Raw genomic sequence first — 21397 nt, forward strand, 5'->3', positions numbered from 1 at the left:
TTTTTTAAAACAAGATCAACACTTAAACACACACAAAAAAAGACGACGAAGAAGACGGCTATCTGCAAGGTAGAAAGGGGTCTTACCAGAAACCAGCTCAAGCTGCTATAACAAGATACCACAGACTGGTTGGCTTGAGCAACAGACATTTATTTTCTCACAGTTCTGGAGGCAAGAAGTCCATGTTCAAGGTACCAGTTCAGAAGAAACACACAACACCTCTGCTCATAGTTATTGCAGAACTAGTCACGTGACCCCAACCAAGCTGCAAAGGAAGCTGGGAAATATGAGAACTACATGAACATTTAAAGAATACCAAATATTCCTGTCATACTCCTTGTTATGGATTGAATGGTATTCCACCAGTACCTCAGAAAATAATTTTATTTGGAAGTTGTATGTTTACAGAGGTAATCAAGTTAAAAATGCCTTCAAGTTAAAATCCTTCTTCTGTCTCCTCTTAAAATGAGGGCATTAGAGTGAGCCCTAATTCAATAAGACTGGTACTTTTTTAAAAAAAATAAACTTATTTATTTATTCATTTTTGGCTGCATTGGGTCTTCGTTGCTGCACGTGGGCTTCCTCTAGTTGCAGTGAGTGGGGGCTACTCTTCGTTGCGGTGCATGGGCTTCTCATTGCAGTGGCTTCTCTTGTTGCGGAGCACGGGCTCTAGGTGTGCGGGCTTCAGTAGTTGTGGCATGTGGGCTCAGTAGTTGTGGCTCACAGGCTCAGTAGTTGTGGCACACGGGCTTAGTTGCTCCGCGGCACGTGGGATCTTCCTGGACTAGGGCTTGAACCCATGTCCCCTGCATTGGCAGGTGGATTCTTAACCACTGCGCCACCAGAGAAGCCCAATACTGGTGCTTTTATAAAAGGAGGACATTTGGACACAGAGACAGACATGCACAGAAGGGAGATGATGTGAACACATGCAGGGAGCAGATTGCCATGTGAAGATGGAGGCAGAGATTGGAGTTATGCTGCCACAAAACAAGAAATGCTTGGGGTCGCTAAAAGCTAGGGGAGAGGCATGGAACAGATTCTCCCTCACAACCCTTACAAGAGACCAATCCTGCTGACATCTTGATTTTGGACTCTAGCTTCCAGAACTGTGAGACAATAAATTTCTGTTGTCATAAAGCAACCAGTTTGTGGTACTTTGCCACAACAGCCCTAGGGAATGAATACACTTATGTATCAAATTTATGCAGAAAGAGACTTAATACATGGAATTAGATGCTTAAGAATGTTAGAATGACTGGAAAAACAGGCTGTAGTCTAGACATCCAGGAATTACTCCCAGAACAATTGGGACACCTAGGGTTACTGATATATTTACAATCAGGAGCTGGCTCTCAGGATCTCTTCACTTCAGCCAGTGTCTGAGCATCAGGAAAGCATTATCAGAACCATCAACTCCAGAACCACATCATGCTTCCCAGGATCTGCACAAGCAAAATGGATGCCTTGTGTAACTCCTCCATCCTCTCACAATTTAGTTCAGAATTTAAGCCTTGAGTGAATACATCTGTTTTATGGAACTAAAATTATATCTGGAGCACTTTGTTGCAAATATATTGGGAAATGTAGCTTTTAGTTTTTAGCTTCTGAAGCAAAAGAAAAAAATTAAAGAAAAAGCCCACGAGAAAGAGGTTGAAATACATTTTGAACAAGCTATTCTCTTTTACTTTTCCTTTTACCTTTTTGGTCACTATTTTATGATTTATTTCTTTAACATCCTTCTTCTGTCTCCTCTTAAATATTCCTATAGCCCATTCTGCCCTTGGTCGTTTTTCTTCTTCTTTATGTTCTCTGGACAAGTGCATCTATTCTAAATTTGTTCAGGTGTCTCCATCTCCATCATTACCACCCTAGCATATATTACGATCATCTCTGACTTGAATTACCGCAATACTCCCTATCTGGTTTCCTGTTCTCCCTTACTTCATCCCAATTCAGTGGGATGGGGGTGATCTTTGTAAAATTCATAAGATTATGTCTCTCTTTGGTCACTCTTCTGATTTTCTTCATTACCTTCAGGATACATCTCTAGCTCCTCACTCTTACGAGTTCACCTCGGTCTGACCGGCTATTAGCCTTGCCACTCACCATTTCCTCACAGACCTCATGCCCTATATTTAGCTACACTAAACTGTTTAAAGCATCCAGAATGTCTCATGTCCTTTCCTTTCTCTTCATTTTTGCACAGGCTGCTCCCTCTGTCTGGTCTGGAAGTTCTTTCCCTTCTTCTTTGACAGGTCAACTCCTACTCATCCTTTAATCTAGGAAGCCCAGGCTAGGTTCATCTCCTATGTGCTGACTTCCATATTAATTCTGGTTACTTGATGATTTTCTTCCTGAGAGGAAAGAATGAGAAGAGAAGAGATTTGAGGAGTTTTGAGGAATGCCAATGAATGTGTTTTGTTCACCTTTCTATCTTTAGTATTTAATATAGTAATTAATTCTTTTGTTTTCATTTTTGTTCTGTTTGCTTTTGTTTTTGCCAGTGGTGTGAACAGAGGCACACATTTAAGACTGCTGTAGGGATTTGGATGTATATCATTTTCTACCTTTGTATTAGTTTACTAGTACTGCTAATGCTGCTTAAAAACTTACTTTTGTTTTGGTAGTAGGTCACATCCTTAGTAGTTATGTTACTATTCCTATTTCATAGATTGAGGTTGGGAGTAAGGTCACAGCTTCTTAAAGAGGATAATTAATTCAGAACTTCTTCCCTCATGCTGTACTAAGTCTAAAACAACACTTCTTAGTTCCTGACTAGCCCAGATGAAGTATATTTAATATACAAAACATTTATTCATTCATTCATTTATTCATTCATACATCCATTTATCCATTTAGTCAAACATTCAGTAACTGAAGAGGAATGAGAATAAATAAAAGCCATCAGAAAGAAACAAAAAGTCAAATGTTGGATAAACCTTTATACATATTATATATAATATACTTAGTACTTTATGATATGCTGCCTTATTCACTAATTTTGCTGCATCATTGATGTGTAAGTCTTATCATCCATCACAACTGTATAGCATTTCTAGAAAACTGGTTCTTAAAACTCAAATTGACTCATGCTGCCCACTACTGGTTAGCTGGACTGGTTGGGAATTAGAAAGGAGAGATGTTCAAAGTCTCTCCTAGGCCTGGTTGCTGAAGAAAGAAATCCTGAGTAGGTGTCCCTTCTGTTTACCACAGTGTACCAGTGAGCCTTTGGATATGCAAAGGCAGCTAACCAAGGGCTGAAAAGCTAAATTTCTCTTCATCATAAAGTGTGGGCTCTGAGCTGGTATAGGGGAGATGAAAAGGAATCTTGAAAAACAGAGGAGAAAGGAGGTTTGAAGAGTTTCTAAGAATGCCAAACAACATTTTGGGAACCTGGAGTGCAGATGTAAAGAGGCTAATGAGAAATTCCCAGAGACAGGGTAGGTGAAGTAGTTTAAGAACAGGGATGCCTAACATGTACTATTTTGTTGTTGGCATTATTGTGACGTAAAATCACTCTATTATCTCAAACAGTTAATAAAATATGCCACATGTTTTGGGGGTGGGAGGATTAAAGGAAGGGCTAAGTTCCACTGCTGTATGGGTGTGGAGTAAAGGGAAGAAAACAGTCTAGGGAGAAGAAACAAGACTTTAGTATTAATTGTGTTGTCACACTGCCCTCTAACAGGCTGTCAGTATCTCGCCGGTTTCAATTGCTGGCTTCTGAACCACCTGACTCCGCCATCTGCAGACAGTTTCCCCACACTTGCTGACAAAGTTTGTCTTAAGCTTGAGGCCTGGGGAATAGCGCAAATTGATTAAAGCTGCTTACCTTATTGTCTTTGCAAAATATGAGCAGTTTCCAAAATATGACAAAGAGGCTTCCCATCAGAGTTGTGTATTTTACATTAACATTAGATCTGCACATTCCACTATGATTTGAAGGCACTAATGATGGCAGCTTTGCTATGATTGATGATCAAAACGTTGGCATAAAATGATATTGGATGCTTATGCTATTAAAAATAGTTTGAATGATATTTTGCAAGAACTATTAAAATAATTTCCAGTTATTAATTTAATTCAAAATAAACTTTCTCATTAGGGATTTTAAGTTAGAGCAAAGCCAGCCTACTCCCTAGCAAAGTAACTTGGCAGCTGTTATGATGAGGAGTCCTATGCCAGGCCAGCTTCATTATGTTTTTGTTGGGTTTGACTGCAAATCCTAATTGCAATTATACCTATTCAGAGCTGGTTAAATCCTTGCTATTCCAGCTTTTCCAAGTGAAAGAAAAGGAAACTCCAAGTCCACTAGAGTGGTACTATGTAACAAGCATCATACTAGGTTGTAGAGATAACTAGCTAAATAAGACACCACTACTACCTTCAGTGAGCTCAGTGTTGGCTAAGGGGGAAAGGCATGTTAACTGTCATGTCCACAGTACCCCCTCCCTTTAGCAAATAGAGTGTCTGGCTAAGATCCATATGCCTAATGGTACTTGATGAATATGTGTTGAATAAATGAGGGAATGAATGAACAAACATATGTGTATAGGTTAAGAGTTTGCCAAATAGCCTGTTTTGATCCCAGCTCTGCCACATACTAGCTATGTAAGTATACTACTTTACTTAAACCCCTTGAGCCTTAGCTTCTACATCATAAAATGCTTAGCACAGTGCCTCACATACAGTAAGTACTCAATAAATAATAGTTTAATAATATCGTGTGAAAAGGGCAACAGGGAAAAGAGGGAGTGATTAACTATGGAGATTAGAATCTAAGATTATGTACTATATATGTACATTTAGCAGTACGGAACAATTGTTGGGTTTGGGGAATTTTTTTATGCTGAATGAGGATTCTACTTTATTCTCTAAAACCAAGTGGTAGGAAAAATGATCTCTGGAGTCAGTGACTCACACACTTACAGTTCCATAACCAGAGAGAGAGAAAATTATCTGGTTAACTCAAGTTAAAAAATTCTCAGAGAAGGCCCTCTTTGGGTCAGGTCAAAGGCCCTATTTGGGTCAGGTCCATCCCTAGACCAATCATCTTAACGTGGTGTGGCAGGCAGAATAATGGCCCCTCAGACATGTCCATGCCCTAATCCCTGGAACCTGTGAATTTTACATGGCAAAAGATAGGATTTGTAGATAGGACTAAAGGTACAGACCTTGCTATGGGGAGATTGTCTTGGGTTATCCAGGTGGGACAATCTAATCATGAGTTCTTAAAAAGCAGAGAACTTTTCTTTGCTGTGGTCAAAGAGACATGTGATGACCAGAAGAAGGGTCAGGGTCAAAGAGATGTGACATTGTTAGCTTTGAAGATCTTGGTAGGGGGTCAAGAACTAGGAATGTGAGAGGTCTGAAATCTGGAAAGGGCAAGGATATTGACTCTTCCATAGAGGCTCCAGAAAGGAATGCAACCCTGATGATACTATGATTTTAGCCCAGTGAGATCCATGTTGGACTTCTGACCTACAGAGATGTAAGATAATACATTTTTGTTGTTTTAAGCCACTAAATTTGTGGTAATTTTTTAAAGCAACAATAGGAAACTCCTACCCCAGGGAAATAGGGTGGAAACTTAGTTTTAGTTCCTCTCCAGATTCCCTCAACCTCATCTGCCCTGAGGAAGCTTGCTCAGTGAGATCTCCCAACAGCCTCCACCACTGCCCGCCCTCCTCATTCACAAGAATACAGGGGTTTGAGATAATGAGGTAGATGATGCAGAGAGAAGCGGAGATAAGATGTAGAGAGTTCTGATGCTGCCTGAGCCCCTGGTTCCAGTTATTTTTTGAGGCCAAGGCCATGTCAACCCTATGGTTATACAAGTTGGTTAATTCCTCTTTTTGAGTTAAATTAGTTAGTTTGAGTTAAATTTCTGTGACTTGCAACTAAACCATCCTTCCTAAATCATAAACCTACAGTGAGGGAGGGATGGCTGAAGAAGAATTTTTAAAAAGCCTTTGGAGGGATTTCCCTGGTGGCACAGTGGATAAGACTCCATGCTCCCAATGCAGGGGACCCAGGTTCATTCCCTGGTCAGGGAACTAGATCCCACATGCATGACGCAACTAAGAGTTCACACGCCACAACTAAGGAGCCTGCGTGCCACAACTAAGACCCAGTGCAACCAAATAAATAAAAATAAAAAGCCTTTGGAGACAGAATCTGATAACAGCTTAATGTGATTTCATAGCAACCCACTCAAAAACAGATTATTCTACTTTAGATGAGGAAAGACATACTAATTGGCTAAGTGGCTTTCCCACAAGCAAGAGTGTTCTGAAATTAAAATGTGAAAATCCAAATAGGTTTGCTTTGTTTGCTTCCAGTGAAACACACTGCACTTAGCGTGTCCTGCCTTATGTTAAAAAAAGTCATCAAATTAGAGCCACTCTTTTTCAAGGCCTCGCCCCTTCCTATTTCTGCAGCCTCAAACACTTTTCTTTCCTCTGTGAGCGATGAACTCAATGCTCTAGAGTCTAGACAAGTACTGGACAATCCTGCTTTAACCTAAGTGATGGTGGGGGTGACAGGAGGACTTTTGAGCACTGGCCATTTGATCATTCTTCCTTCTCCTAAAAAAAGAGAATTAAAAAGCAGTCCCTATTGTTCCTGAGGCATGTTAATACAAGGCTTTGTATGTTCCATCCCAACAGATATTTTATAATTTAAATGGAAATATATAATGCCATCCAAAATTCATGACATTTCGCTTTTTGAAATATATGTGTGCTTGCTCTTTAAACTTTGCCATTAGCAAATTAAAAAAAAGACTATGTCCTTTGGTGCCACAAATAACGGAAAAGCAGTTGCATCGTTGTTGCCCCAGGGCACCTTGCCCCTATGAAGCAGTTATTGGTTATGCCCATGGAGCTTCACTGTGAGCCCACCCTCTCCTTTTGTCTGCCTTTTCTTCTTGGAAGGAATATAGACTGCTCAGAGAAAAAGAAGAGAACAAAAGTTCCAGCAACGGAGGGCTGAGAAACAAAGTGGGTAACATCTGACTGTTATATAATATAATCTTTGGTAGAAAATAAAAGGACTTGGAATAAATCTCTTTGGTCTGCTTTCTGTTTTTGGAGTTCTGAAGTTCTTGTCTCATTTTGTCTCTGAAATTAAAACAAACAAACAAACAAAAGAATTAGAGAGAATGAAATGTTCATAAAACTTGATGCCAAAACACCACTAGTGGACCTTCAGGTCTTAGCATAGATGATATTTAATTCATTTGTTCAAAAGTATTTATTGAGGGACTCCCCTGGTGGCTCAGTGGTTAGGAATCCACCTGCCAATGCAGGGGACATGAGTTCAATCCCCGGTCCGGGAAGCTCTCACATGCCACGGAGCAGCTAAGCCCGTGTGCCACAACTACTGAGCCTGTGCTCTAGAGCCGGCGAGCCACAACTACTGAGCCCATGCGCTACAACTACTGAAGCCCACACACCTAGAGCCCGTGCTCTGCAACAAGAGAAGCCACCGCAATGAGAAGCCCGCACACTGCAATGAAGAGTTGCCCCTGCTCGCCACAACTAGAGAAAGCCCGTGCACAGCAACAAAGACCCAACACAGTCAAAAATAAATAAATAAAATAAATAAATAAATAAATAAGTATTTATTGAGTGTCTGTCATGTGTTCTGTTGAACAAATCAAGCATATTCCCCAGGGCCACTGTGTATGGCTGTGCAGGTTAATGGTACCCAGTGAAGTTGTGCAAGGCACAACTTGCACTACTGGAGGTAGTCCTCACTCTCAAGGAGATTATATCTAGTGACTTCTAGGAAGTCTTGCTTGAACTTTCACTCCCCTCTCAGACTAGAAAAAGCACTCCATAATAAACCCAGTCATAGCACTTTACCCGTTTGTCTATAATGGTGTCATCCTCTGTTAGATTGTAAACTCAGAGTGTACTGAGTTTGGGACTATCTTGTTTGTCCCTTTCCAGGGGCTAGGGATGCATCAGTGAATTAAACAGTCAAAAAGTCCCTGGCATCTAGGAGCTGATAATCTAGAAGAGAGAGAGGGTAAACAAGTTCAGTATATAGCATGTTAGATGGAGATACACACTATGGAAAAAAAATCAAGTAGGGAAGGGGTCTTTCTCCTCCCTTACTTTGGATCTTTGCTCAGATGTCACCTTTTTTTATTTTGAGAGAGGAAACCTTTGGAGGTTCACAGTGGAGGAGAGATACTATCTGTCTAAAAAGAAAAACATTTAGGAATAGAACAGTAAGCACACTTAGCAAACAGCTAGGAAGGCAGTTATCAGCTCTCCACTTTGCCAGGAATCAGGCCACAGTGAATAAAGGCTTATATAGAATATAGAGAATGAGGGCCCAGCCCTTGCCCTCTAAAACTCTGACACTTTCAGATTCTTTCTAAACACATTTTAACATCCTGGAGAACCCTCGTGTTCTAACCTGAGCTGGTTTTGCATTGTTGCAAAACAGCACCTCACATCTTTTAGTATCAGCCTACAGACCTTTCGTACGTAGCTAGGGTGTCTGAGGCTATGGAGCTCTTCTCTAAGCCTTTCTAACTCACCCTACTTGAGAAAGTGTCCTTATCAGGAAATGACGTCCTGGATACCAAGAGACTCCGTTATACTTAACACATATTCCTATCCGGAATTTTCACACTGGTTTTGCCTCGAGGATAGGCATAAATGTATCTCTTCCTTCCGACTCTCTGGGCCTCGCTCCCTAATCTTTTGACAGGAGCCAAGGAAGCATCCTCGCCCCAAGCAGCTCTCTCTCCTCGTAGGCCACTCACCCGCGCCGCGCAGCCTTCTGGAAGCTGTAGGCCCCAGCGGTCCTCCATGTCAGAACTACAACTCCCGGCAGCCTTTGTTTCCCCACACCTCCCTCTTGGCGCATGGCCTGTCGGGAGGGGGCAGGTAGCGGGGGGGCGGGGTCCAATGGGTGCTGGCTCCCTAGGAGAGGGCGGAGGAGAGGAGGAAGGAGGCGGACTCTGGGTCCCGGCCCCATTCATTGCCGCGGCCGGCCGGGCGGGGGTTCGGTATTTTCCGAGTTATGGAGGCGCTAATTCCTGTAATCAACAAGCTCCAGGACGTATTCAACACGGTGGGCGCCGACATCATCCAGTTGCCTCAGATCGTGGTGGTGGGAACGCAGGTGAGAGACGAGGGTGGCTTCCGCCCAGGCCAGAGCCCGGGGCGCGGGCCTGGACGGGACTGCGGCAGCGCTTGCTCCCAGACTGGCCGTCGCGGCCTGTGGAAGGAGGGCGCTGTTGCGCCTGGGAGCCCGGGGCTGCGTTCCACTGGGGCTGGGAGTCCAGGGCCTGGCCCGGAGGCGAGGGGCGGAGCCGGCGCGGAGGTCCGGCGGGTCCCGGGGGCGGGACGGACGGGCGGGCCGTCCGAACTGGAGTCCGTCGGGACCGGGCGCGGCTTCGCCCGCGGGCCGCTGCTTCCAAGGGCGCCTGGGGGACGCGCGGGGCACTCGGGGCCGCACTGGGCGCGCGGGGCGGGTAGCCCCTTCTTGATTGGTTTCAGGGCGGCGGGGTGTTTTATTTCCCTCCTTGCCTTGCTCAGGGGCTGCGGAGTCAGTTTTGGAACTGAGGAGTCGGGGCCGAGAAGGCCGCTACTGTGTGCACCTGAGTGTTTTCCTGCAGTGTAATCCAGGTTTCGAGAACGCCGAAGCAGTTAAAAACAAAAAAAACCCCAAACCAACTTGTACTTGGAGTTTGCGGGTGTTAGGAGGGGTATCCAATTTTTCTGCGTAGGCTGTGGTTTTTGTCCTCCATCTAAATTGGGCATCAAGGTTCTCTGGTCCTTTCATGTTGGCATTTCTTATAGATAACACATTTTTATATGCGGAAATATTGAAGAAATAAATGTTATTTCTAGAAGTGACAGAGAAGTATAAGTTTCATTTTTTCTGCCTGCTGCTTTTCTTGGTTGAAGAGTAATCAACCATAGGCCTTTTAAAATTAGAGTTCAGAGAAACGCATTTTAGAGATTACTTAGTATATTGATTTTAAGTGCATTCCTTTTTTAATGATGTTTTCTATTGGAAAGGGGACGGTTTCCTCACTTTCTACGAGGTTCATCGCTACATCTTGCTACAAAATTGATGTGTAGGGTGTAACTATTTTGAGAGGGAACTTAATGTTAAAAATATAATAGAGTATGTCCAGACACTGGAAACCTTGGAAACCATAGACATCCTAAGGTGGGCGGGAGGGACTTTTAAATAGTTAAAGCAATAGAAATTATTTCAGAAACACATTTCCTTGGTTGGCCATGGGATTGGTATAGATTCTGCCCAATCCTGCCTTAATATTTGTAATGACTAGAGACTCTGGATCATCAACATAATAAATTATGAGAAATATATTTTTTGAGTATATTTTGTTTACTGCTGTGTTCCTATTCCTAGCTCTTGGAACAGTCTGGGGTATGTAGGACATGCTCCATAAATACTTTGAATGAGTTACTAGATAGTATTTTTAAAACACTGGGGCTTTTATCATCAAAACCGATCTGTTTTTGTAAATAAAATTAGAGGAGATGATATAAATTAAATCTTCTTGGCTAGTAATTTGGAAGTGTTTCCTAGCTGTAGACCAGAAACTTTCCATATACTTTTAAGAGAGTCTCAATGCTTTTTAAGCATGAAGCAGTAAAAGAATCAGAGCTATAGTGTGTCAGCATAAATAGTTTAAAATCAAGAAGGATTTTTCTTACATGAAATAGAATTTATTTCAGTGAGTACACCTGTTCGCAAAATTGGGGAGGGGACAGGGTAGAAAAGTAAAGATTTCACCATTGTGAAAGGTATTAACATATGCCAGCAAAAACCATCCTAGTAGTGATAATTATATGCCACTTTTGCATGTTGATGTTTGGAATTACTCTGAAGGGAAATATTCAGTTTTTAGACTTGATTTAATGAGGGTTATCTCCATTCATGTCCTTATTAGCTGAAATTCAGTCCTTTATTATTCAGGTACAGAAGAAATAAATAAGAATAGAAGCAATGTCTTTTCTCCCATAGTTTCCTCAATATGTTGGAAAAAAACCTCTTGATTTGAATACAAGTACAACACTACTTTGTCATCTAGGCTATTTAATGTTGTGTAACATGTATATATACAGCACCTCACATTCATATTTAATGGAGTAGTGTACAGTGAGTGAGTTCCAGATGTAGTAAATATTCTGTACGTAGTTCAACTGGTAAATTTCTCAGTGGCAGTGATCATGTCTCTGTCTTACACTTTACCTGTACTTTAAATGGCTACAGGTCCCATTTCTGGGAACTTTTTATAACAGTGATTCTCAAACTTGAGTGTATATAAGAATTACTTTGAAAATAAGTTTCCTGGACCCCATCCCCAAAGATTTTGATTTTATAAGTCTGGGGTGCTCCAGACACGATAGCCGATTCTGATGCAGATGGTTCATAGATGTATATAGTATATTAGTGAGTCTTTGATTTTATAGTGCATGAAACTGGAAAAAGCAGGGAAGCCTAGTCTAAGGGCATACTGCTGTTAAGTAGTAGCTTGGTTTTGGTGGCATTCTTGCTCCAAAGTATCAACTTCCAGGCAACCTTTGCTGACCCCTAAATATTTTAAACTTTGATTTCTTAAATTGCCCAAATAATACTGTTTTGGGGACCAGAGAGTTGGAGAAGTTGAGGAGAGAGATATTTACAGCTGTTGATCATTCACAGTTTTTATGATTTAGCTGAATAAATTGCTTTCCTTTTTCTCTAGCCGAGATCCTCTGTGTGGAAAGAACAGAAAATGGGGAGAGACAAGGTTGATACTTTTAGACCTTGGTGTACTTTGCAGGTGGAGAAGGAGATAAGATTTCAATGACATTTGTGACTCAAATTGGGAAATTTAATCACTGTTTCTTAAGTTGAGAACTGGAAGGGGGAGCCCTCCAGGTATGTAATCCAAACCACAACCTAATATAGGAATCTCAATACAGATGACATTAACCTGAGACTCTGGCTCAGTGCTGCTAGTATTGTGCTTTTTAAAAAAAAAAATTGTTTATTTTATTTATTTTATTTTTGGCTGCACTGGGTCTTTGTTGCTACGCGCGGGCTTTTCTCTAGTTGAGGTAAGCGGGGGCTACTCTTCGTTGTGGTGCTTGGGCTTCTCATTGTGGTGGCTTCTCTTGTTGCAGAGCATGGGCTCTAGGTGTGCGGGCTCAGTAGTGTGGCTTGCGGGCTCTAGAGCGCAGCCTCAGTAGTTGTGGCGCACGGGCTTAGTTGCTCCGTGGCATGTGGGATCTTCCCGGACTAGGGCTCGAACCCGTGTCCCCTGCGTTGGCAGGAGGATTCTTAACCACTGCGCCAGCAGGGAAGCCCTGTGCTTTTCACTTTGCCTTTTATTTTGGTAATTTCTGCACTCCACTTTCAGTAATTCAGACAAATACAGAAGGAAAAGGAATCTTGGATTTTAAATGACCAATCTGCAAACCAACTGTTCAAATTTAACATTTAAAAAATTAAAATATAATTCATATAACATAAACCCCAACATTATAAAGTGTTCAATTCAGTGGGTTTTAGTATATTCACAAGGTTATGCAACCATTGCCACTGTCTAATTCCAGAGCATTTTCATTACCCCAGAAAGAAACTCCATATCCATTAGTAGTCACTCCCCATTTTGCCCACCCCCACCACCCCTCCCCCCTGGCAACCACTGATTTCTGTCTCTATGGATTTGCCTATTCTGGACATTTCATATAAATGGAATCATACAATATGTGGCCTTTTGTGTCTGGCTTCTTTTGCTCTGTTTTTTAGGATCATCCATGTTGTAGCATGTATTAATACTTCATTACTTTTTATGGATGAATAATATTCCCTTGTATAGATATGCCACAGTTTGTTTATCCATTCATTAGTTGATGGACATTTGGGTTATTTCCACTTTTTAGCTATATTGAATGATGCTGTCATGAACATTCGTTTACAAGTTTTTGTGTGAACATATGTTTTCAATTCTCTTGGATAGGTATAGTTGACACTTGAGCAATATGTTTTTGAACTGCGCAGGTCCACTTACATGCAGATATTTTTCAGTAAATACTACAGTACTACCCACTTATATGAAGATTTTTTTCAATGAATACTGCGCTACTACATGATCTGTGGTTGGTTGAACCTGTGGATGTGGAACTGTGGCTCCAGAGGGCCATCTGTATAATTATATGCAGATTTTTGACCACACTGGAGTCAGTGCCTCTAACCACCTGTGCTGTTCAGGGGTCATCTGTACCTAGGAGTAGAATTGCTGGTTCATTTGGTAACTCTTATTTAACTTTTTAAAGAACTGCACACTTTTCCACAGTGGCTGCACCATTTTACAAACCTCTATCAGGTATATGAGGGTTTCAGTTTCTATACACCCTCACCAACTCTTGTTATTGTCTTTTTTAGAAAGTGCTAAATCATTCTGGAATTCTTTATTTTAAAAAAAGCCCACACACACACACATCCCCTCCTCCTGTATTCTGCAGCACTGTTATCTACATTTTATTAGCTCCTTCTGAAATCTTGCTCTCTCCTGCCTGATATGCCTACATTTGTCTTGTGTTTGTAGAGGTGATGGCTTCATTAAGTTTAGTAATTTGGTGCCAAATATTGATCTTAGTTTCATTCCTTCAGTGTTTTCTTGTGAGTACTCTTAAGTAAACTTATGTTTTCCCCTTTCCTTTTCTTTTTTTTTTTTTAAATTAATTAATTAATTAATTAATTAATTTTTGGCTGTTTTGGGTCTTCGTTTCTGTGCGAGGGCTTTCTCCAGTTGTGGCGAGTGGGGGCCACTCTTCATCGCCATGCGCGGGTCTCTCACTGTCGTGGCCTCTCCCATTGCGGAGCACAGGCTCCAGATGCGCAGGCTCAGTACTTGTGGCTCACAGGCTTAGTTGCTGCGTGGCATGTGGGATCTTCCCAGACCAGAGCTCGAACCCGTGTTCCCTGCATTGGCAGGCAGATTCTTAACCACTGCGCCACCAGGGAAGCCCTCCTTTTCTTTTTTACTAGTTTTCTCTGTGTAGATCATGTGCTGCTTACTTGAAAAAAAAATTTTTTTAAAGCACTGAGGTGAAATTTATATAACATAAAAATTAGTCATTTTAAAGTGTACAATTCCGTGGCATTTAGTACATTCATAATGTTGTGCAACCACCACCTCTTTCTAGGTCCAAAACATTTTCATCACCCCCAAAGAAAACTCTGTATCCATTAAGCAGTCATTTTGTAATTCTCCTTTCCCCCCTAGTCCCTGGCAACCACCAATCTTCTTTCCTTCTTTATAGATTTACCTATTCTGGATATTTTATAGAAACAGAATCATACAATATGTGGCCATTTATGTTTGACTTCTTTCACTTAGTATAACATGGTTCATTCATATTGTAGCATGTATCAGCACTTCCTTTTAATTGCTGACTAATATTCTATTGTGTATACATACCATGTTTTATCATTCATCTATTGATGGATATTTGGATTGTTTCTATATTTTGGTTGTTGTGAGTAGTGCTGCTGTGAATATTTGTGTACAAGTATTTGAATACCTCTTTTCAGTTCTTTTGGGTATATACCTACAAGTGAAATGCTGGGTCATATGGTAATTCTATGTTTAACTTTTTGAGGAACCACCAAACTTTTTCACAGTGGCTGTACCATTTTACATTCCCCCAGCAACATACTAGGGTTCCAATTCTTTATATCCTTGTCAAAACTTGTCATTGTGTTTTTTATTATAGCTATCCTCATGAGAGTGTGAAGTGGTATCTCATTATGATTTTGATTTGTATTTCCCTAATGACTAATTATGTGAATATCTTTTTAGGTGCTTGTTGGGGTTATTTGTCTTTTTATTGTTGAGTTGTAAGAGTTTTTTATATATTTTAGATACCAGACCATTATCAGTATATGATTTGCACATATTTTCTCCCATTCTGTAGGTTGTCTTTTTACTTTCATGATCATGTCCTTTGATGCACAAAAGTTTTAAATTTTGATAAAGTCCAATTTATCTATTTTTTCTTTTGTTGCTTGTGATTTTGGTATCATATCTAACACATTATCAAATCCAAGGTCATGAAAATTTATTATTATTTTGTGTTTTCTTCTAGTTTCAGCTCTTACATTTAGGGTTTTGATCCATTTTGGGTAAATTTTTGTCTTTGGTATGAAGTAGGGGTTCACCTTCATTCTTTCCCATGTGCCTGTCCAGTTGATCCAGGACTATTTGTTGGAGACCATTCTTTCCCCCATTGAATGGTCTTGGCTCTATTGTTGAAAATCAGTTGACTATAGATGTATAGGTTTATTTCTGGACTCTCAGTTATTTTCCATTGGTCTATAGGTCTGTTCTTATGCCAGTACCACACACAGTTTTGATTACTGTAGCTTTGTGGTATATTTTGAAACCAGAAAGTATGAGTCTTCCAACTTTGTTCTTTTTTTTCAAGATTGTTTTTGCAGTTAGGAGTCCCCTGCCATTCATTCCATAGCAGTTTTAGAATTAGTATTTCCATTTATGCAAACGAGGTTGTTGGGATTTTGGTAGGGATTGTATTGAATCTGTACATTGCTTTGGGGAGTATTGCCATCTAAATATTAAATCAGATCTAGAATTCTTGGCTGATAGGTTTTTTTCTTTCTGATCTTTAAATAAGTCATGCTATTGCCTCTGGCTTCCAAGATTTCTGGTGAGAAATCTATTGTGTTATTATTGGTCTTATTGAGGATCTCTTGTATTTGAATTGATTCTCTGCTTCTTCTCCCTACATGCCTGTTAATGTTTGCTTTATATATTTTGTGCTCCTATATTGCGTGCACAAATATTTGCAAATGTTATATCCTCTTGTTAGATTGACCCCTTTTTCATTATATAATTCCTTTTTTTCTCTTAATGTAATCTTTGTTTTAAAGTCTATTTTGTCTGTTGTAAGTATGGCCACCCCAGCTTTCTTTGGTTTCCATTTGAATGGGAATATCTTTTTCCATCCTTTCACTTTCAGTGTGTGTGTTTCCTTACATTTGAAGTGAGTCTCTTGTAGGCTGTGTAGAGTTGGCTCTTGTTTTTTTTTTTTTTTTTTTAATCCTTTCAGGGTACTCTATATCTTTTATTTGGAGAATTTAGCCCATTTACAGCTGAAGTAATTTTTGATAGGTATGTAAATGCTTATTGCCACTTTGTTAATTTTTTTCTGGCTGTTGTGTAACTCCTTTGTTTTTTTCTCCTCTTATTCTTTTTCTTTGTGATTTGATGATTTTCTGTAGTGGTATTTTTAGATTCCTTTTCTTTATCTTTTACATTTCTACTATAGGTTTTTGGTTCATGGTTACCATGAGGCTTACTTAAACCAGCCTTTATTTATAACAGTCTATTTTAAGTTGATAACATCAGTACAGTGCATTCTAAAGCTCTACATTTTACTCCCCTACCTTGCACATTTTATGTTTTCGATGTTTTAACTTTCATCTTTCTAATCTTATGTATCTATTAACAAGTACTGCAGTTATAATTATTTTTACTACTTTTGTCTTTTACTCTTCATACTAGATTTATAAGTGATTAACCTACCGTCTTTATATTAGATTATTCTGAATTTTACTACATATTTATCTTATTTATTTATTTATTTATTTATTTATTTTTGGCTGTGTTGGGTCTTCGTTTCTGTGCGAGGGCTTTCTCTAGTTGCAGCAAGCGGGGGCCGCTCTTCATCGCGGTGTGCGGGCCTCTCACTATCGCGGCCTCTCTTGTTGTGGAGCACAGGCTCCAGATGCGCAGGCTCAGTAATTGTGGCTCATGGGCCCAGTTGCTCCACGGCATGTGGGATCTTCCCAGACCAGGGCTCGAACCCGTGTCCCCTGCATTGGCAGGCAGATTCTCAACCACTGTGCCACCAGGGAAGCCCTACATATTTATCTTTACTAGTGAAGTTTATAGTTTAATGTTTCCCTGTTACTAATTAGCTGTCTTTCGTTTCAGCTTAAAGGAATCCCTTTAACATTTCCTGTAAGGCTAGTCTAGTGGTGATGACAAGCTTTTGCTTGTCTGGAAAACTCTTATCTCTCCTTCCATAGTGAAGGACAACTTTTCTGGGTAGAGATTTCTTGGTTGGCAGTTTTTTTTCTTTCAGCACTTTGAATATGTCATGCCAGTCATTCCCTTCTGGACTGCAATGTTTCTATCCAAAAATCTGCTGATGATTTTATGGGGGATTTTCCTTATACATAACAAGTTGTTTTTCTGCTGTTGCTTTTAAAATTCTCTCCTTGTCTTTAACTTTTGACATTTTAATTATAAATGGTGTGGGTCTCTTTGGGTTCATCTTTTTTGGAACTCTCTGAACTTCCTGGATCTGAATGTTACTTTCCCTGGGTTAGGGACATTTTCAGCCGTTATTTCTTCAAATAAGTTTTCTACCCGTTTCTCTTTTTCTTCTTCTGAAACTCCTATAATGTGAATGTTGGTCCACTTGATGTTGTCCTATAAGTCCCTTGAACTGTCTTTTTACTGCTGATTAGATGAGTTCCAGTGCCCTCTCTTCAAGTTCACTGACCCTTTGCTTCATGTAGTCTGCTGTTGAACCTCTGTTTGGTACTTTCTTGTATTTTCTTTCTGTTGAAAGTCTCTCTTTGTTCATTCACTTTTTTGAACTTGTTTAGCATTTTTATGACTGTTAATTTGATCTTTATCAGATATATTATCTCCCTTTCATTAAAGTTTTTTCCTGAACTTTTACCTTGTTCTTTTGTTTGGAATATATTCCTCTGTTTCTTTATTTTCCTTGACTCTCTGTGTTGGTTTGTATGCGTTAGAATAAACAGCCACCTCTCCAAGTCTTGCAGGTGTTGTGAGTTCCCTCGCAATTGTGGGTCACTACACGTGGGTTGAGGTTTATGGTGAGATTGTGTCTTAGCCTCTCCAGCCTGTTTTGTTATGGTTTTTTGTCATTTGCCTGATATGTATGAGTTGCTCAGCTAATTTTTTAGTTTCTTTCAGAGGGAGTTGTTCCATTTCTAGCTGTAAATTCTGTGTGTCCACGGTAGGAGGTGAGTTCAGGATCCTCCTATGTTGCCATCTTGATTGGAACTGATACACACAATATGTTTAAAAAAAAAAAAAAAGGAAGAGTTGCCAATGTTTAAAAATTGGTGGATTTAATGGAAAGGGCCAGGTTTCTGGTTTTTCCTTTAAAAGAATCAGAAAATCTGATAACACTACACCCACATTTACAATGGATTTGAAAAATGCCTGCTTTAGATGGGTCAGGCTGTATTTAGTTAGCCTTCCTTCCTTATCATAATATATGTGTTGCTCTTTTTTATAGTTTGAAGAGGGCAATGAAACGTTAACATGTTTCCATGTTTCTATGAAAAGGGGAAAGTTAAAGACTATCTGGGAAATATTCTTATATTTTTACTATTCCTGAGAGACATTCTTTTATTTTGTGAGATGTGAGATCTTATATTTTTAATACGCAAACAGAATGTCAGAAGAATACAATCTGATGTCATTTTGACTGAAGTCTGAGTTGATTTACCCATTCAGGTTATCTGCTTTGTTTGTGGGGGCAGTTAAGTTTGTAACCCATGTTTGTTAGTTTGCTAGGGCTGCCATAACAAAATACCACACAAGACTGGGTGGCACATAAACAACATGTGCACAGAAGCAACAGAAATTTATTTTCTTACAGTTCTGGAGACTAGAAGTCCAATATCAAGATGTAGGCAGGTTTGGTTTCTTTTGAGGCCTCTCTCCTTGGCTTGCAGATGGCTGCTTTCTCTCTGTGTCCTCACATGCTCTTTCATCTCTGTGTCACATCCCTAATGTCTCTCTGTTGTCCCAAAATTTTCTTTTTTAGTAAGGACACCAGTCAGATTGGACTAGGGCCCACCCTAATCACCTTGTTTTAACTTAATCACCTATTTGAAGATTGTCTCCAAATATGGTCACATATTGAGGTATGAGGTACACCTTCTAAGGGGGTTAGAGCTTCATCATACGAATTTTGGAGAGATGCAGTTCAGTCCACAATAACCCGTCTTAAAAAAACCTATATGTAGATACATAAAAGTGTACAACTAACTGAAAATCAGTAGCCATAAAGGAGGAGACTAAGGTAGATAATCACAGTAACAAAATGAGGTTAATACAGAATTTAGGAGAGAAATTTAAAAAGTATTTTTGTGACATATTTAAGAAGGAAGAACTAAACAGCATAGTGGGTGGGGGTGATGGGGAACAACAGTCACACTGACATTGTTGAAAGCCTAATTTATGAAATAGAAAAAACAACTTGAGGAATTCTATTAAAAGACAAATCAAAACCGTATGTTATGAAATTTATTAGAGATGAGAGACTTGATGGTGAGAGCTAAGAGAGTCAAAATCCTTGTCATAGTTGATTGAGAAAGAACACTTGGATGGACAAAGAATAATCAAACAGTAAGCCGAAGTCCCCCACATCTTCAGATTTCAGTTGCTGGGCACAAATATTGAAAGGATTGACATACCCTGGGTAAATTTCTGAAATCCAAACTTTTACAAAACCCCAGAATTCTCCAAGTGTCAAAATAGAAGGAAGGAGGAAAGAAAGATTTCCTAAAAGGGAAAGAGAATCAGACTGGCATCAGACTTTCAATCTGCAACAGTAAATGTTAGATGCCATGGAGAAATATTTAAAATTTAGAGTTCTTAGGGGAATTAATTGTGATTATAAAATTCTGTATCCATCTATACTATAACCATTATTTAAATGCAGTGAAACATACTGAACAAGAGAGAACAGAAAAATTTTTTTTAAAAAATTCCTTCATTTCCCATCCAAGATATTGTGAAATAAAATTGAAATATTACCTGAATTGCTTCCAGATCTCTGTTGTAGCTTGAATATAGTACTTTGAACTTTCTAGCAGAGTTGGACACTTAAGCTAGTATAGATCACTTGTACAGAAGGCCAGGGTGGACAAAGGGACTAGTCTGTAACCTATATCCAAGCTGTGTGTGGCTATACCAAGTGTCTGCTTAGGGTATGGGAGGGTGGTGGAAATGGAGCTTCTTTAAATACCTCATCAATATGAAATCCCGTACCACATTTGAGGCATTAAAAATTATTTTGAAATATTGAAAATATCGAAAAGGTACAAAGGATAATATTAGGACACCATTTAATCTACTTCCTAGTTTAAGAAAAAAAATATTAACTATCTAGATGAAATTTCCTTCTTCCCACAGAGACATAACCAATTTCCTGAATTTAGTGTTTATCACGCCTATGCATTTCATTTTACATATAGTACATATGTAGATAACATAAGTAATATATATTGTTTCACATGTTTTACACTTACCTGAAGTAAGTGATGTCAAATAGTATATATTCCTCTTCAGTGTTATTTTTACACAATCATACATGTGAGATTTACCCATACATACATATATATATTCCTAGTTTGCTCACTTATACTGCTGTAATCTAGTATATGAATATATCAAAATTTCTCCTCTCCTTGAGGAACATTTGAGTGTTTGCCCTTGTTTGCTATAGCAGTTTTAGTAAACAACAGTGCTGGAAACATTCCTATGAATGCTTCATTGTACACGTTTGAGAATTTCTCTAAAGTATCAAGTAGTGGAATTACTAGACTGTAGGGTATATGTATTTTCATTTTTACTTGATATTTCTACTTGCTCCTCAGAATGTTTGTAACCATTTACATTCCCATGTACAGAGTGGAGTTTGTTTATTTGTTTATACCTATACTTTGTATTGTCACATTTTAAATTTATGGTATTTCATTGTCATTTTTATTGCAGTTCCCCGATTACTAATAAGTTGGAGCAACTTATTTCTTGGCTCTTTGTGGTTCTGTTGTGAGTTTCTGTTCATATCTCTGTAAATGATATTCTATTATAGTATTCATCTTTTTCTTGATGATTTGTAGGAGTCACTTTTACATTTTGGTTGCTAATTCTTTGTCAGTTACATGAGTCAGAAATATTTTCCCCCAATTATCGGGGCTTCCCTGGTGGTGCAGTGGTTGGAAATCCACCTGCCAATGCAGGGGACACGGGTTCGAACCCTGGTCTGGGAAGATCCCACATGCCGCGGAGCAACTAAGCCCATGCACCACAACTACTGAGCCTGCACTCTAGAGCCCATGAGCCACAACTACTGAGCCCATGTGCTGCATCTACTGAAGCCTGCACACTCTAGAGCCCATGCTCCGCAACAAGAGACGCCACTGCAATGAGAAGCCCGTGCACCACAACGAAGAGTAGCCCCTGCTCACCGCAACTAGAGAGAAAGCCCGTGCACAGCAAGGAAGACCCAATGCAGCCAAAAAATAAATTAAAAAACTAAAAAAA

The 21397-nt window shown here is 39.7% G+C and overlaps 1 protein-coding gene and 1 long non-coding RNA gene across 13 annotated transcripts in view; one reads left to right on the forward strand and one right to left on the reverse strand.

Moving 5' to 3' along the window:
- Nucleotides 1-2050: 2050 nt before the first annotated feature.
- On the reverse strand, nt 2051-8834 carry LOC309609999. The gene is made up of 2 exons (XR_014233688.1): nt 7872-8834; nt 2051-7124 (listed from the first exon to the last, which is right to left on the reverse strand). It is a non-coding gene; the product is annotated as an uncharacterized lncRNA (long non-coding RNA).
- An 81-nt stretch (nt 8835-8915) lies between these two features.
- Nucleotides 8916-21397, forward strand: part of DNM1L (dynamin 1 like) — a 58348-nt gene continuing 45866 nt past the window's right edge. For 6 of the 12 annotated variants that reach the window (XM_082352155.1, XM_082352156.1, XM_082352148.1 and 3 more), the window contains exon 1: nt 8929-9147. In XM_082352155.1, the coding sequence (XP_082208281.1) occupies nt 9046-9147 (102 nt within the window). In that variant the 5' untranslated portion in view covers nt 8929-9045. Of the gene's footprint in view, nt 9148-21397 lie in introns of all 12 variants that reach the window. The other 6 variants (XM_082352147.1, XM_082352151.1, XM_082352152.1 and 3 more) reach the window with 3 other exon arrangements.

This window comes from Balaenoptera borealis (assembly GCF_965194805.1).
Source record: "Balaenoptera borealis genome assembly, chromosome: 13".
NCBI classification, from domain to species: domain Eukaryota; kingdom Metazoa; phylum Chordata; class Mammalia; order Artiodactyla; family Balaenopteridae; genus Balaenoptera; species Balaenoptera borealis.